This window comes from Cupressus sempervirens, chromosome 4, assembly GCF_028749045.1.
Source record: "Cupressus sempervirens isolate cs-2001-9-10 chromosome 4, ASM2874904v1, whole genome shotgun sequence".
NCBI classification, from domain to species: domain Eukaryota; kingdom Viridiplantae; phylum Streptophyta; class Pinopsida; order Cupressales; family Cupressaceae; genus Cupressus; species Cupressus sempervirens.
The window spans coordinates 130,167,168-130,185,176 of record NC_143121.1 but is presented as its reverse complement, the minus strand read 5'-3'; the positions used below and the strand labels follow the sequence as shown (position 1 = coordinate 130,185,176).

The 18,009-nt window shown below is 33.4% G+C and overlaps 1 protein-coding gene across 1 annotated transcript; it reads left to right on the top strand.

Moving 5' to 3' along the window:
• Positions 1 to 786: 786 nt before the first annotated feature.
• Positions 787 to 2,668, top strand: LOC149560284 (mogroside IIIx synthase-like). The gene has a single exon (XM_089824584.1). It carries the CDS (start codon positions 957 to 959, stop codon positions 2,418 to 2,420), a length of 1,464 nt encoding a protein of 487 aa, XP_089680710.1. The 5' UTR covers positions 787 to 956; the 3' UTR covers positions 2,421 to 2,668.
• Positions 2,669 to 18,009: the final 15,341 nt, after the last annotated feature.

Genomic DNA, 18,009 nt, shown 5'->3' with positions numbered 1-18,009 from the left:
CTAAATAGTTTCTATTAATTATTTTATTTTATTTTTGTTATAGGAGTTCCTTTTTGGAAAGGTATGTGAATTATTAATAATAATCTCCTATCAAAAAATATATATATATATATATATACTTTTAATGACAAGTACTAGCCACTATGTCACATTTGTTTATACATATAGTATTATTCCTTAATTCAAGAAAGAGCCCTCCATGATAAGAATATGATTAAGATAGAAAATTACAAAATTAGGAGATAATGGTAGAAAAAGCCAAATGACTATACAGCAGACATAATGACTATATTTGAAAATTAATTAATTATTAAAAAATGTAAAATGGTACCATTTTGATTTTAAATTAAATAATTATTTTTTTAAACAAGGCCATTTTGTTGGCTGCATAGACACTTCCTAAAAAGATCATGAAAAGATTGATAGTCGGACAGTTTTAAGTGTACTTTTTTGGTTGCTTCCTCTACTAATGTGTAACACTCATGGAAATTGTTATAATAAAACTAATTGAATGATAAAACTAAATAATCAGATAGATGAAATTCATGCCACAGGTGTAGAAATGGTTGACGTCATTATGAACGAAGCGCTGTGTCATCTCGCTGGAAGAACGACGGAGAAAGTTCCCAAACGAATCATGTATTGCCGACAACAATTAAAATAGTAAAATAAATCTACGAAACGATACCCAATTTGTCTCAAGAGTCCAATAGATATTTTCTCGAAAATACCGGAGATATTTGCTCAACGCTGTAGTCTGCTTGCCAACGCGAAAGAACGGGAAATTTTAAAATTACTTTTCGAAAGTTCGATGTACCTAAACAAATTAACAGGTGTCACAAGTTGTAAATTTGAGTAGAAGAAACTGGACATACGGCCTCGAAATTGAATTGAGATTCTCTTCACTTGATTTGCTATATATACAGAGACACTCTTCAAAGCTACTTAATCTCAATATGGCATTTTGCACTCAATTCTCTTGCTGCACGATGGAGAATGGTGGATATCAAAGTAATGGCAGTCGGCCGCTTCATGTCTTAATGTTCCCCTGGTTAGCCCACGGTCACATCTCCGCTTATGCAGAGCTCTCCATCAGGCTCGCACAGCAAGGCGTTCAAGTTTCCTTCTTTTCAACTCCGCTAAATATAGCCAAGATAGAGCCCCTCTTTACAAGCCGCCATGTCCCACAAGTTCAGCTTTTGGAGCTGCCGCTGCCAAAAGTAGCGGGACTGCCGCCAGAAATAGAGAGCACCGCAGATCTGCCGATGCATTTGACCCCTCTGTTTAACACAGCGGTAGATGGATTGGAAGCCCCGTTTGAGAAGCTTTTGGCGGAGATTTGTCCGGACTGCGTGGTTTTCGACTTTTTCCAGTGGTGGGCGGGGAGAGCCGCCGCCAAATTTGGCGCAGCTTCTATCGTTTTCTCTACATGGGGTGCCGCTTTTACCAGCTGGACTATGCATCCCGTTTGGCGGCAGTACGAGAATAGACTTACGGCGGAGGATTTGGTGGAAGAGCCAAAGGACTACCCCTCGCGGGCGGTCACAATGAGGCTTTACGAGGCGGCGGCGGCTTTAGCAGTCAATAGGCCCCACGAACCAGATACTATCAGTTCCACCGAGCGCTGCTTACGTGGCATAGATGCCTGTGATAGCGTGGCTGTCAAAACGTGCGCTGAGCTGGAGGGCAGGTATGTTGAGTATCTTGGGAAAGTGACCGGCAAACCCGCCGTTCCAGTTGGCCCTCTCTTGCCACCACACGTGTCTGAAGGGAAGGCTGACTCGAATGTGATGACATGGCTGGACAAGCAGTTGCCAAGGTCTGTAGTCTACGTGTCGTTCGGGAGCCAATGTTTTTTAAGTAGCAAAGAGAGTGCTGAGGTGGCATTTGCGTTGGAAGCCAGCTGTCAACCCTTCTTGTGGGCCCTACATAGCCTTTCAGCTTGGCTTCCGGAGGGGTTTGAAGAGAGGGTTGCAAAGAGGGGTCTTGTGGTGAGAGGATGGGTCCCACAGCGGGAGGTGTTAGCCCATTTTAGTGTTGGGAGTTTTATGACTCATTGTGGATGGAACTCTATAATGGAAGGATTGAGCAATGGGTTGCCTCTTATAGCTTCGCCCATGCAATTTGATCAAAGTCATAATGCACGGTTGGTTGCAAATGAATTAAGTGTTGGGATTGAAGTTGGGCGAGGAAAGGATGGGGCCTTTCAAAGAGAAGAAATTTGCAAAGTTGTGAGGCTGGTTATGGGGGGAGAAGGGGAAGAGCTAAGAGCCAAGGCAAGGGAAATGGGTCAAATGTTCAAGAACAAAATATTGAAGGATGGAGGATCTCAAGATGATTATATGACTCAGTTTGTCAACCACTTACACTTCCTCAAAGCCAATGTTAGCTTTCAAAAAGTTGAGGAAAATCATCATTAAAGTTGCACTAGAAGAAAGTGGAGAAGCTCTCTTAATCATGTATTAGCATCTTCCCTCAATGTAAATAATAGACTACACTAGAGCTAAACATACACACCTCGTATGCTCAAACTCAACTTGAAAGCGAATGATAAAATGTTAGGCATGCATTTAAGGTTATGCCTCACTTAGGTCATTAGCCCATTTATATGTTGCAATTATTTAGTTTACTTGTAATGAAAGGGAGTGTGACATTGTCTTAAAGTTCATTACTACTACTGTTTAGTTTGACATTCCTATAATGTGTTAACGCATTAAGTTGATGGTTTTAAATTGGCAGTCCACTCTATAGATTACTTTATTGATCCAAGAGGTAATGTGATGATTGCATATTTAGCAAGTGATATCTACCTTTCAATAATCAACAAATAATAAACACTCGAAATGTTATCCTTTATCAAATTGAACTTGATACACCTAAACATTATTCTTATATAATCAAATATCTTTTTAATGAAGATTTATATGCCAATTTTTTTTATATATACAATGAGATGTTTTTAAACTTTAAACATTTCCAACTTAATTGAAATATAAATTTACTATAATGGAATTTTATGTTCAAAGTAAATAAATATATTAGAAGGGAAAAAAACTACTATAGATAAGCAAATCTTATCTTTGTGAATTTAGAGCTACTATAATTATTTGGGAACTAGGGCTTTAATGCTTAGCTAAGCTAGGGTGGGGAGTGGAGGAACTTTAAAGAAACTTGCTTTCTATAATGCTTCAAAAACTTAAGGAGCATGATTTTAAAAAATATTTTTAAAAAATCAATTCAATATGGTGTGACATGCATGCCTATATGCATACATTGTAACTTTTTCCAAGACAATATACATGTAGAGTCAAGTTGATTTCACCATATTGTGTTTCTCTATATCTAGCTTATATTGTTCAATCTATTGATAAGATGATCATGCATATTTATTACCTTATCACTACTTTCTTATGAAATTAGAATAATTCACATGGAAATGTGGATCGTCACATGATTTAGGATTAACAACTACATAATATTTTCTAATTTCTAGACATTTATCAAAGTAAATTGTTAGGGTTTGATAGCTCCGAAACAATATAAGAATAAACAATTATATGCAAAGACTAAAGGAGAAAACAAAATGAACATAGATAACACACAGATTTAATGTGGTTCACCCCAAAACCTAGGCTACATCCACCTACACAGCCTTCAACCTTTCTATTATCCAGCAAAAACATACAAGAACATTACAATGCATTATCCATCTTAGCCGCTTATAACAATGTTTTAGGGAAACCTCTAAAATCAAACATTTTAGGGTTTTACAATGTTGTCGATTTTCTTTTCCTTAAAAAGCACAACAAAATTTTGACATTGCAGACCAGCTGAAGGTTCTGAACTACCGCCCCTCACCTCTAACAACTACTAGAGAAGTGCCACAACATCAACACCCACTACATGATCAATTGCCACAATATCAACAATCTCCCACTTCGAGACTAATCAGGCTCCACACCCCAACATAAATGTCAAAAATAATACACTTGAATAAGGGTAACAAAGTTAGGGGCATATGTAGGATCTTGGTATACTAAATAGTGGTGACGTTAAAAACCTCCTCTTTTCACTCTTCAAAAAGCACTTTAGAAAGTTTCTTGACTTTTTAATAGGCTTGGGTGTCAGCACACTTGGCCAAAGTAATACTCAAACCTCTGTAGCTAGGTAGAGTCAATGCTTGGTACAAACACACACCTGTATCATAGGCCAACAACATATTCACAACATACATGTATATACATTTATAAACAATAGTAACAAGAAAGAAAGTAGGAGTGTGACATCATGCTGAAACATCGCAAGCATGGCTACGACTTCCTCCCCTCATTCAAAACACATACTAAATATAATACATAAGTATGATAGGTTAATTGGGTAAGCTCAGATTCTAATCATAATCAAATAAATGCAGTAGTCCATGAACTGATCTTATCAACAAGAATGTATATATTTACTAATACAAATTTTATCCTTTGAAAAATAAAGAGGTACTAACTACATATATTTATTCATCTTATTAATTCCTTCTCATATGAATCCAAACCACATTGTCTCAATTGTGCCCCACCTAAAAGGTATCAGACAACATTAGAGCCCTTACAACATTTCCTAATTTCTCTAAAATACTTATTAGGATTAGAGGGGTATTATAAATTGCATATTGAAGGCCCATTGTAATTGAAATTCTAATAATAGGAAGGTTGATCTTTCATATCTTTCAATTGTTTCTTATCATTTCCATTGTTTGAGGTCTCGTCAATAGTGATTGCACTAATGTGAGCTCTATAAATTATATCATGTACATGTATTTTTGAGGTTACTCATAGCTTGGACATGAATCTTTAGATGTGTTGTTATATACTAGATGTAACGCCCTGCCAAGGGATCCAAAAGAATTAACCTAAAGTTTTACTAAGTTTGCTAAACATTTTTTTTTTTTTTTTAAAGTAAGAAAGTATAGCATACACATCAAACACATAGTAGCAGAAGCAATAACATGTAATCATTAACAAACATACATAACAGGTTGCATTCCTTAAGGATCCCAAGGCGTTGAGTCACATTTAAATTTAATCAATTCTAAGTCTAACAACTACCACATCCACATGAAAGAATAATAAGAAAGTCCAATGTCCATAATATACATTTGTTCTGAATGCCTCTTGGCAAATTAATTCGGAATGCTCAATCATCCACTGTACATGTCACAAGGTATGAAAGGCTTAAAAGAATATATATATATATATATGTGTGTGTGTGTGTGTGTGTGTGTGTGTGTGTGTGTGTGTAAAAATAGAAATGCATCAACCTCCACGAATCCATGATACAAAGTATAGTAAAATAAATGAAACTAATAACATACATGGTACATCCATCCATCATAAAAGATATAAAAATCTAACATACTAGAATAAAGCATACGTAAACAACATCATCTAAATATGATAAACAAGCATACCAAGAAGCTCTAGCCATGGTGACTACAGACGGATCTCAATGGTAAGAGTGAAAAAGCACTACCACCCGAACACGTGGAACCTAAATGGTCCACTCCCACCACGCTAAGGAGATAGTCTCAAGTCCCAAACAGGATATCAAATCACATAGCACAAGTACTCTCTAAGTTCAGGAATCCTAAAAGTATACTAACTCAAAGGTTCCAACACAAAGATCGACATCTAGACCCAGAGGCACCACAAAGACACGTAGGAAACCTACTATGCAAGCAGGAAAGTGTCATCACAAAAGTCACGTAGAAGCTACCCAACCAATCCCTTATGAATCTCGGGTCCCTAGTGATCCCTGTGGCCACTAGTATCCTCTCGAACTGATGAGGCATACTACGGAATGCAAGGTCGCAACCAAGCGTTCTCTCTACCCCATCCTAGTCTGTACTAGCACTCAAGGAATAGGAGAGAACATACAATTATCTTGTTAGGTTCATTTTTCTCTCATTTAGTGTAAATGTTTTCACTTATTAAAACAACTTACAATGGGTTTACATTAGCAGCCTCTTAGGGCCCCAGCCCCCATTGCAAGCCACTTCTCGACACTACACATAGATAACCTACCCTATGCTCATGAAATCACAAATCAAAAAATCATAATAAAATCACCTTAGCCCTATACAAGTGACTGGAAAGCATCAAATGTTAATCATAATAATCACAACAGTTCTCTATCAGCAACTGAAGACATCAATGATCAATCACAATATCCAATCGTTCTCCAACGAGCAACTGACAAGTATCCCAATAATAGATCACAATACTGATTGAAGAATCCAAAAAGGTCAAGTCAAATATGTCACAACATGACATCATTAAGAGCATAGCAAAACACTTCAGTCCCATCAAGATGACTAGAAAACAACCCAAGTATAATTGATCGATGACTCAAAAATGGTTAAGTCAAGTAACTCAAGTACATACACCTCAGTTTCACACAAGGAAATTGGAAAGCAATAATAAATAGTAAAAACATCCATCATAGAGCATACCATCACATTACCATGGTTGGGTAAAAAGATCGAGATCAAATCATCATATCATCACAATTGCATAATCCCCTGAGCCTCTGGTAACAACCTAAACTGGTCAACACTAGAACAATCCCCAAAAATCCCAAAACATAAACAACATATATAAAATAGAACGTAGGTATCAAGTTTTGGTTTAATTGAAAACATGTTAATCAATGAGGTTTCAATTTTGTTCCATATATGTTTCAAGTTTTCGCAACCAACCCTTACAATTAACCCATTTCTATAGTTAAATGATTGTACAATTGCCCTATAAGTCTCCAGGGTTAATCTTTTATTTTAATAAGTTATAAAAAAAAACTCCTTAATGATTTTGAATAAAACAATTACAACTTTATTAAAATCATTAATTATAATTTTTTAACATCATTAATTAAACCCTCATTAATAGCTTCCATTAAATTAGTAATCTAATTTTACAATTTTATCAAATAATATCCATTATTAATTAACTTTAATTAAACTAATTTTAATTAAATTAATAAATAGTTATTGATCTAAATACTTATATTAGTATCTTCATCAATTATCAATTTATTAATATTTAACCAAACTATTAATAAATTATTAATTACGAAAACTATATTAAAATGCATTAATATTTAGATTGACAAATAATAATAAAATCTATCAATAAATATTATTAAATAATAATAAGTTTACATTATAAAACTTATTAATAAAATATTATTAATTAATAATAAATTTAATATTAAAATTTATTAATGAAAATTATTAAATAATAATAAAATCTATTTATAAAACATATTAACAAAATGTTATCAAATAGTAACAAACTTCATAATATATAACTTTATTAACAAGGGGCGCTTGCGCCAGAGTTCCTGCCTTTGAAAACTGTAGTGTTATAGTAGCAAGCTAACTTTAAATAGCAAATTAAAATTAAAGAACATGAAGAAAATTTACCATACATTTATTATAACAAAGATATTTATTGACTACATTCAATTAGAATGATATATTTAATTACAAGGTGGCTGTTTTTCAGATGCAAGATACTTGTTGACATGTATACAACAAGTCTTTCTTTTAAAATGATACATTTAATTACAAGCTGAATATTCAGGAACATAAAAATTGCAGGTAGCAAAGAGCTATGGGACTAGTTATAGGGGAATGAACTAAAAACTGTTAACCTGAAGCAATCATATGCAACATTCTTTGTTGGATAGTTTCTATATTCTTGATGCTGATGCTTATGTTGGCCGGAAAAAGTGCTGGTGTTCATGAATGGTACGGGTACTGCTGTTATGTTCATGAAGTGCTGCAATCATTGATAAATGGACTCCACATGATAATCAAGACTTGTTAATTTCAAAGTGACAGATGCTGATGCTTATGTTGGCCAGAAAAGGTGTTGGTGTTTATAAATGGTACGGGTACTGCTGTTGTGTTCATGAGGTGCTACAATCATTAATAAATGGACTCCACATGATAATCAAGACTTTTTAATTTCAAAGTGACAAATTTGCATAGTTCTCTAGAGCAGTTTTCAACCAATCAATCAAGAAAACATATGCATCTTCAGTTGCAATCACAAAAACCAAAAGCACAATTCAATAAACAATTATTTTTCTCTTATAAGAATTTTTCAGTTTGTATGTATGCTGAACTTATCCATGATTTACACAAACATTTGTTCATGCTCCAACTTGTGGAAAATATTTTCTTTTCAGCTAAATAACATTACATGATAATCAAGACTTTTTAATTTGAAAGTGACAGATTTGCATAATTCTCTACAACAATTTTCAGCCAATTAATCAAAGAAGACATATGCATCTTCAGCTGCAATGTCCTTGTATGTTATCATTTTCTACAGGCTCATAAAATGTGGAATAAAGTTTCCAAAGCTATTGTTACATAACTTGTTCTATATAGCATAGTTCTTTCAAGTCTTGGTTTGTTGTGGAGCTCATGTAAATCAACAATGCAAGTGTCCAACAAGAGGACTAAATGCAACACACATTGCTTTGCTAAAAAGTTAATTAAAACCAAAAAGTTAAACAGTATATACAGAACAGGGATTCTCTATTGTAAACAAATAAATTGACCTTCAAGCTTGTATTTCTCTGTTTTCTCCATAGCTTTAAGAACAACTTTTGTAACCTCTCCATGTCTCCCAAAAAGATCTTTTAATTGCCTCTTTGTCATATCATCTGGCAGATTGCGGACATACACAGAGTTGACCTAGTATATGAATAAATAACACAAGTGATATAAAACAATAAATAAATAGTCATTTGCTATTCAAAATTTACAACCACAAAAGCACACCCAATAAACAACATTACTTCAACTAAAGGCAAATAAAACATATATACAAGCTTACTGATAATTTAAACACATGCTAAACCTTGAATAGACAAGACAAATACCAATCATTTACTTCTTCAGTTGAAAGATCCTCTTCTTTCACATTTGATGGAATATTAGCCAAAAAGAGCGTATTTTTTGGTTGAGATTCTAAAGCCCTAAGTTTCTTCTCCTGAAATTGAAAAAATGCATTTAAAAACAAAGCATCATGCAAGATTCTCATTTAATGAAAAAGATGACTCAAATAGGTTTCTAATAAAAGTTAGCAATACCTTGTACTCTAAACCACACTACTCGCAAAGGCTTGTCAAATCTTCCTTAGTAATTTCTCATAATTGAAGACGTTGGACAATATTCTTAAGGCTTGTCAATTCAATAAGCAATAACAGTTTTAGGAAAGAGTCTAACATAGAGGTAAATTGTAAGCTTCTTATCTGGTAAGCCTTGGGTTTGAGTGTTGAAATATACCTATTCTGTTATCTCCTTGAGTATGTGGATTTGATGAAGTGTTAGTATAAGAAAAGCCGACTGTTGCTGGTGATTTCAAGAACAATCTGTTGACTTATGAAAAAAAAGCAGCTTAGTAAGCATGATTAGAAACATGGTCTTGACACCTAAAAAAGTATAACTATTTATGATGTTTGAAAGAAATGTGCTAAACAAAGATTTTTAAAAAATTACCATTCAAGTCTACATTGCAAATGGTAGTCATGTTTTTAGCTGGTAACCTTAAAAACTCCACTAGTGGCATTGGGATATGAGGTCTGTTATTCATGCTGCAGAAGACTAATAAATGGAGTGTGGGAGGCAAGATATGTGCAAGACGCATTGTGTTTATTTAATAGATTAAGAGGCAGCTAAAATATTGCTTGCTTGCATCAAATACATAAATATGACTTAGGTAGGCAATCAATATGGACATTTACATTTCTGAATTGAAGAAAACAATATCAGTTAAGTTACATGGCAGTTAAAATCAAGCTAAAACAATTAACATTGGTGCAGTTAAAATCATTGGTACTGAAGATTAAACATAGAATCTAGCTCAACTGAAACATGCCATATTGAAGTTAATATTTATATTATGCATGGTATAATTTTTACATATAACATAAGAGGTATGCATGAACAACATTTAGTATGTGCTATTTTTCTTGAATGTTGCTAGTGACTGTTCAAAATGACATAGGCAACATATATGTACTAGTGACTATTCAAAATAGAAAAGATAACATATATGTTTTATAGCAGATTTGATACAATTGTTATTTGAAACCAAAACTTTGTAATAGCTGCAATATGAGAAAAGTATTCGATGTAATTGGAGCCTTGTACAATTATGCAATTGTATGAGTCAAGTGAGTGCTACATAAGAAAAATAATTTAATATGAAATCAAAAAAAATGAAAAGCATTGTTAATGTGTATACCTTAGTAAAGACATTGTGTGGCCTAATGTTCAAGTGCAATAACATCAGTTATTTGATTGCTTTGATTTAGATTGAACTTTCCTCTTAGCTGAAAGTCCCGGAACATAAATATAGTGGCTGGTTTGTCAGCAACATATGTTTCATATGTCATGTTTTGTAAGGAAGGCCAGATTTTCTCAGCAATATTCTTCTCTGCAAAGCAGTGGATAGTTTGATTGTTGTTGTTAGTAATGATTGCTTTAACATGCAGGCAATATATGTAGTTGACTTCCTCTTTACATTTGGCACAATATGCTTTGTTGTCATTTAGTGCGGTGTAGCTATCAAATTTGTAGTAGCATTTAGGACAAAATACATGAAATGGATTTGAATATGCACTTGCAGGTGTCAACAGCCCAACAACCTGTAAAAAGGTTCAAGAATATTAGCAAAAATTTGGATCTTATTGTAGGAAATGATAAGTACAAGGTAGTCAAAATGGTTACCTCAAATGTGGTGTGCAAGAGTGCATGGAGTCCTTTCAATGTTCTTTTGTCGTTTAGGCTACAAATATATGTTGATGGAGTTGTACGAAGAGCGTGCTTCTGATCTTGCTTTTTTGCAATGTTTTTAAAAAGGAAGATTGGAATTTCACCTTTTTGTAACTGTTCTTCCATTTGATAGAAGAGTTGAGAGAAAGATGGATGCACGTAGAGCTGTGTTGAAAATATAATAATGAGTATTTTGTAAAAATGGATCAAAATTGTAAAAAAAATGTCTTGAAAAGAATGAAAACATAATGAAGAAGCTTACTGATGCTTTATCCATATCTGTATGGCCATCTTTGATATCAATGATATGTTGTTTTCCTTTTGTGTTTGCTGCTACAGCAAGGGCACGTATTGTTCCATAAGCATATTCTTTTGTACTAGATGTAAGCTATTTTATGATTGTGCCTGGGATGAAATTGTATTCATTTTGAAGTGGTGAAATACTGTCAATTTCACTAGAATCCTTTAAAAGTAAGATGTAATCAGAATCTCCGCAGTTCGAGATCTAATTTTGGTGCAATCTCAAATTCTTTTATTGCTATTGCAGTCCCTGGTATTATCTTATGCTCAAACTTGTGTAGTAGATGGCTACCAACAGTTAGTGTGATTATCATTTCACCCTTATAATCTGTCAAATCAGCTTGTAAGACTTCACGCATTCCTATGCCTTTGTCAAGGATAACTTTGTAGGTCACAAGTATAGTGCCTTGAAAAGTGTTGCCAACTTTTCTAGCATTTAAAACTTCAATTGTTACTGGTCTTTTAGAAGTTAGTTTTGGCCTATTAGAAAACAAGAAAGATGATGTTAAGTTGCATGATTTGGAAAAATGTGGAAGATGCAAAGAGGACTATAGAAGATGTAAACAACAATGCATGTTGATACCTTTTTGGGTTTTTTTGCTTATTTGTATCTGCTTCAGTTGTTGGGTTTGTTGGCTCCATTATGATTGGTTTGTTATAAAGCAAAGGACATAATGTTAATGTTAGTCATTGGAAGAATGTAACTGTTTGTTTTTGTAATATCATGTTATAGAATGAATGTTTATGAAAGTTGAAAGGTGATCTGTCCAATATGCTTCTGTTTTATAGGTGGAACATATACTTCTAATTGAATTAGTTCATATATGTGGTCAATTAGTGGTCTATGTGCAATCTACGTTTTGTTGAGAACAAATTTTGTCTTGTATTGGTTCATATGTTGTATGAGTTTTCTTGTGGTTTTATTCTCCTTACACATGTCTACATTGAAATCCCCTACAATAAATACAAGACTTTGTTGAATTGGGTAATTGAAGATGTTACTCATTGTCGTTAGGATCTCATCTATAGCAGTATTGGGTCATATGTAAACATTTGAAACAATGAATTCAATGGCATCATGACGTAAGTGTAGTGTTATGGCTTCAGTATTTTGTGTTTTATGTTCTCTTGTATTTAACACTAACAGATTGTTTGTTGTAAAAGTTGTTATGCCATGTATATGATATACTGTATGGCTATTGTATTTGTGGAGAAAATTTGTATGGGATGGAGGCAAGTGGACCTCTTGAAGACATAAAATATTAGAGTCCATGATGTCATAGTCATTGACAATATCATTTGTATGGGCTTGTAAACTACGAGTGTTTAGTGTGCATAGAAGTAGATGTGAATTTGGCATTGAGCAAGTTGCCTAATTTTCAAGTTGCCATTTTGCATGTGTTTGAAGGCGAGACATTTCAGAATAAATATTTCGTTTGACCTTTAAGTGCTTTGATTCTAGAGGTTTGAGTAAAAATAGTGATTGAATTGTTTTTGTTCTTGAAAGTGTTGTATATGTTAAGCCATGTTGTGTAATACCAGTTGGGTCAAAAGTGAGACCTTGCAATGTTAGCCCTTGAGATCAGTGTATTGTTCGAGCACATGCTACTTGTATTGGAAATTGTTTTCTAATCTTTACTTCTCCACTATTAAGTATTTTTGGAATTGGCCTTGTTATTCTATGTATGGGAACCCAATCTCTTTGAATTTCTGCTATATAGTATCGCGCTAGTTTATTTCGTTGCTGATAGCCTATTTTTAGATCATTAAATTGGATCCAAATTATGTCAATGTCCTATTCACTTGTGTATGTTTTGAATATTCCATCCAATCCATTGACAAGGCCATCTTCTGTGTTATAGTTTCCTCCAATAATTTCAACAAGGATGTTTGGTTTTAAGATTATTTGACTTGGTAATATTGCTGAATGGTTTTAGGTTCGTGTTGTAGTGTAGTTTTGGTCTACAAGGTCGATTGCAACTAAGATGATGTTGTTACCAGAAAGTATGGATAACATATTTTTGTTATGTGTGTCAACATCTTGTCTTTTCAAAAAAAGGTATGGGAATGTTGGATCAAGTGGTGCTGGGCGTAGGCAAACATGATTGAGATACTGTATATCGTCATTTGTATGTGATCCCAAGCGTATCCTATTAAGAATAGCAATGAATTGGCTATCATTTTGCCGCATTGTTGTGTTTAGGGAATAACACTTTACTTTATCTTTCCAAAAATTGTAAGGCATTAGTTCTGTTGGAGATGGTTCATTGCTAAATACATCTGAGTCTAGTACTGGGAGAGCTTGGTAGAGATCACCAAAAAAAATTGTATCAATGTTACCAAAGTATTTAGTAGGCAATTGCATAATATCACGTAATCTTTTATCAAGGTATCGCAAAAATGTGGACCCTACTAAAGAGATCTCATCTATGAGAAGTAGATGCAATTGGCTATAGATCTTTGACATTGTATCTAATTTCTCTGTGCTGAGGGGGACAAATTCTGATTTATTGAAAGGTATGTGGAAGGCTGAATGCAATGTTGTTCCACTAATGTTGTATGCCACTTTTCTTGTATATGCAGTCATCAAGCCTTTTGGTTTGTCAGGATCACTATGAATTGTATTGTTATATAATCGAATGAGAGCTTGATAAATAGTTGTTGTAGTAAATGTCTTTCCTGTTCCTGCTCCTCCTGTTAGAAACAAGTGTATTGGATTATTAGGTTCCTTTAACTTTTTCATGATAATGTCTTTAACAATCGCTTGTTTCTTTCTGTTTAAAGTTCTTCTTAGTCTATAATATTCATTATTGTCCATGATCTGTGGATGTCTTGCAATTTCAAATGTCCTTGGGACTAGGTTATTGGTGCTTTTACGAAGTGTGGCTTGAATATCATGTTCTATGTTATATTTTTCTTCTTGTGTGGGTTTTCTTTCTATAAATCTAATGTCATCGATGTTGACATCATTACCTTTGACTTCAACAATAGCTTTGTCAATGTCACCCCATCCAGAATTAGTGGTGTAGCAAAATTGTGCACGATTTATTTGGATAATTGTTTCATTTTGCAAATATGCATTTTCCCAAGTGTTACAGTTTTCTTTTAACGTATTTTCATTTAGTATGAATGGCTTGTACAATATTAATTGATCCCTACAATAGCTTTCTATGTCAACATGCTTGTTGAAGTTTATGGATTGAATTACTTTTGGCTTCGTCTTATGATGAAGCCTAGTGCCATCTTTTTTATATTTGGAAACAAATTTTGCAAGGCAAATGTTTGAAATAGCTAGCGGGCGTTGTAAATAATAGTCCATTATTGATTTGCACATTACATTTACTGATTCATCATCCTCTTTGTTTAATGCTTTCACTGATTTCAATATAAATGTTCGATCATTTTCAAGTCTTGTATCAATGAAGATGCATTTTCTAGAACTATAATTCAATGGCAATGAAAGAGCAAGATGTGCTGCTTGTTGAGATGACATTTGGTGAAGGTTTAGTAAAGCATTTCCTAATATTGATATCATTTTTATCGCATCTATATTCTCTTGTTGATGGTCTTTACGAATTTTCTTGAATGCAGTTGTCATTGACTTATCCACTTTTGCCATATAAGAACTGCAATACATTGAGGATGTATTGGGCATCTGTATTTGCTCTCCAAAGCTCTGGTATTTTTTTGGAAAAGCTATTGTTCCATATTTGCGAAGGTTCCCTTTGAAGATAAAGGGTCGGTTTAGTGATTCTAGATCTCAAGGCCATTATGTAGTCATCTTCATTGACACCTATTTCCTCTAAAAAAATTATGAATGTAAATGTGTTGTTGTAAGTTATTTTTTCAATTTTGTTGTATATGTTTTTAGAAATTGTATGTAAATATTCATTTGCATCTTCTAAGGGTTCAAGTATTGTTGTATTCCTAATTGGTGGAAATGGAAAACCATATCTGCAACGTGCATTTGTGGATTTTCTGCATCATTTTGTATGGTGGTGTATATGCAATACCGCTATATTTTGGTCTAAGTCTTTTGTGTCACATGTAATGTGTTTATCAGTAAATTCTATAATGCTTGTGTTGCTATGCTTTCCATATACCGGTGCATTTTGAACCCATATGAGGAAGTGGTCATGTTCATTTTCACGATTTTGGAATTCAGTTACTAAAAAATAGTCTAATACATTTCCAAAGAAAGACTGATCTGTAAAGATCAATGTTTTTAATGCATTTATCCTATGCCTATAGTATCGCGCACAGGTTATTGGGTCTCTTTTGATTAGTTCGTAGACATTTATGTCATTTTCTGTAATGAAGTCTTGTCTATTTGTTGAATAATGGTTTGCATGTAGTTCTTGTAATGTTATTTGCAGTTCAGACCAGTTTTGTTCGGCACTGGTGAATGTGAGGAAGAAAGTAGGTGGTCCTAGTTGTTGTATCATTGGAAAGACATTCTTTTTAAGGTGTTCTGTGTAATCGGGAGATATGCGTATTTTTTTTAAGTCAACATAACCTATATCTGAATTTAATATTTTTTCTAGATTTGGTTTATGCTTGACTTTTTTTGCTAGTAGCTTTCTTCCTTTTAGTTGGCCCTTCCGAATTCTTATCCACATTGTGAACATCACTTGTTGTATAAGTATTTTAATTGTTTTAAAGAAGAGGTTAGTTGTATGGTACACAAATCACCTTTGCGAATGTGTCAATTCCCATAGCACTATTTTTTGGTAACTAAAATTTTTAGTGATATCATTATCATGTGGGTTACCAAAGAACAAAGTTGGAAAATTCATTTTTTCAGCATATTTGTCTTGGAATATTCCAATAGGATATTGGTCTTGGGCAAGTGCAACTTCAATCAACTTGTCTTGCATTTTATGTATGTTGATAGATTCAGTGAAGCCATGCACCAAAGTTTGACATGGTCCTTGTTCACTGTCACTATCTGACTCAAAGTCAATTGTGGATGGTTCATTTTGGTTAATAGTTTCAGTATCTGTTTCAATAGCTTGTTTCCAATTGCCATTGAGTTTTACATTTTGCATTTTATATAATGTTGTTTTTGTCAATTCTTGAAGAGCTTGCATGATAATTGTTGGACGTACCATGCCTTTTTGGAAGGCATTTTTATATTGTAAACATCTTTTCAAGGAAACTGCAACTGTTGTTGTATTAGTTGTAGATACAGGCAAAGCTGTTTGAACAATGTTTGTGTCAATAGGAACATTAATGATGGAACCAGTTAGGCCAAATTGAGATCTTTTGTATCCAAGCTCCCATATTTGTGCAAAAGCAATTCATAGTGAAACAAGACGCTCTTCCAATGGTGTTAACATTTTAACATATTGCATTGTATCACTCATTCTAATATTATGTGGTGTAGCATATGTAGGAAGAGTTGATTGTTTTAATGCAAGATTGCATTTGTGACAAATGTAATTTGTTAGCATATTGATAGGTGGTTGGACTAGTTTATGGTACGTTAGTTTTTGTTCACTTTGAAATGCTCTAATGTCTTTTTTGAAACACAAGAATTGACAAATACTACATGAGTATTTTGGTGTGTCTTGAATTTTTTTTTTGAACAGTTGTATTGGTGATAATGTTTTTTTCCTTTGTTGAGGCGAATGTTTCCTTTTTTTGTAGTTTGGGGAAATTTTTGTTTGATTTTTTAATGCATTGGAAAATTTGTTTTCATCAATTTGATTATTGTCTCTAATCAATTTTTTTGTAGTACGAAGTGATATTCTTTCAGTAGTATTGTTCTTTTGAATTGTTGGTAATTGTATTTGGCAAAGTTTTGTGGTTTGTTTATCTTTTGATATATTCTTGAACTGTTCTTCTACTTGGTCATTGCTATAATTGAATTTGCAATTCAGAAGAGGCTCAAAGTGTCCATGGATTGGATTAGTATCATTGAAAAGTAATGAATATGGTTCTGTATGTGATATGCTATTGAAGTGCAAGTACTTCTTTCATTTGGTTAGTGACCAGACACATACTTGTATATTTAGCCATTTGATAACCAATGAATGCAGAAGACATCGCCCCATAGTCCAATTTCAGTATTGCCTACAGCTGGATTCGTAGACAATTGCATTCTATGCAAATATGATGCAACATATATAACTTTATGTAGTTCATATAATGTTTGCGCATTCAATTCAAGGTTGTATGAGTCAATAGCGTCATTTTCACCTCTTTGTAAACAAGCAATAAAGTATTCAATGGTTCCTTTTCGTAGTTGAATTGATGTATACTTGTTACCAAGCAGGTATTGGAAGGAGTCGAATAAACAATCTCCAACTATGTATTTGAATGAATTTACTCTGCATAATCCTTCTTTTTCTAGAACAGTGTCAATGTCAAATTCTGGAACTTCTGTTCGGGTTTCATAGTTTTTTACATTTATAATTTTTGAAATGTTTTCTATTGGTTCGTTTGTATGGCCATAACTTCTAACATGTTTGCAATCTGCCATTTTATCCACATACGAACATATAATGCAGTATTACCTATAGATGTTGTATTCAAATTGATTCACAAATAACCCCTAGCAATAATGGAAAATAATTCCAATAAGCTCCTATTATTTCTATGCATAAAGTGTTTGCAAGCTACATGATTGAAACATCATTTGTTTGATTGAATTAAATACTAGGTACATGTATCATACATCTCCTTTTGATTATGATTAGTAATCTAATTTAGATTAAAATATAAATCATCATTTTTTTATATTACATTGTTATATTTTGAAGACTAATTTTAGCAAGATTCAAATGAATGAGAGTTCTACTAAAAAGGTAAAATCATTTCTTACTTTATAGTGCTTACTTTGATATAGAAAACATAGAAACATTTAT

Coding starts and splice junctions, on each gene's coding strand:
- LOC149560284 (XM_089824584.1), top strand. CDS start 957: ATGGCATTTTGCACTCAATTCTCTTGCTGCACGATGGAGAATGGTGGA.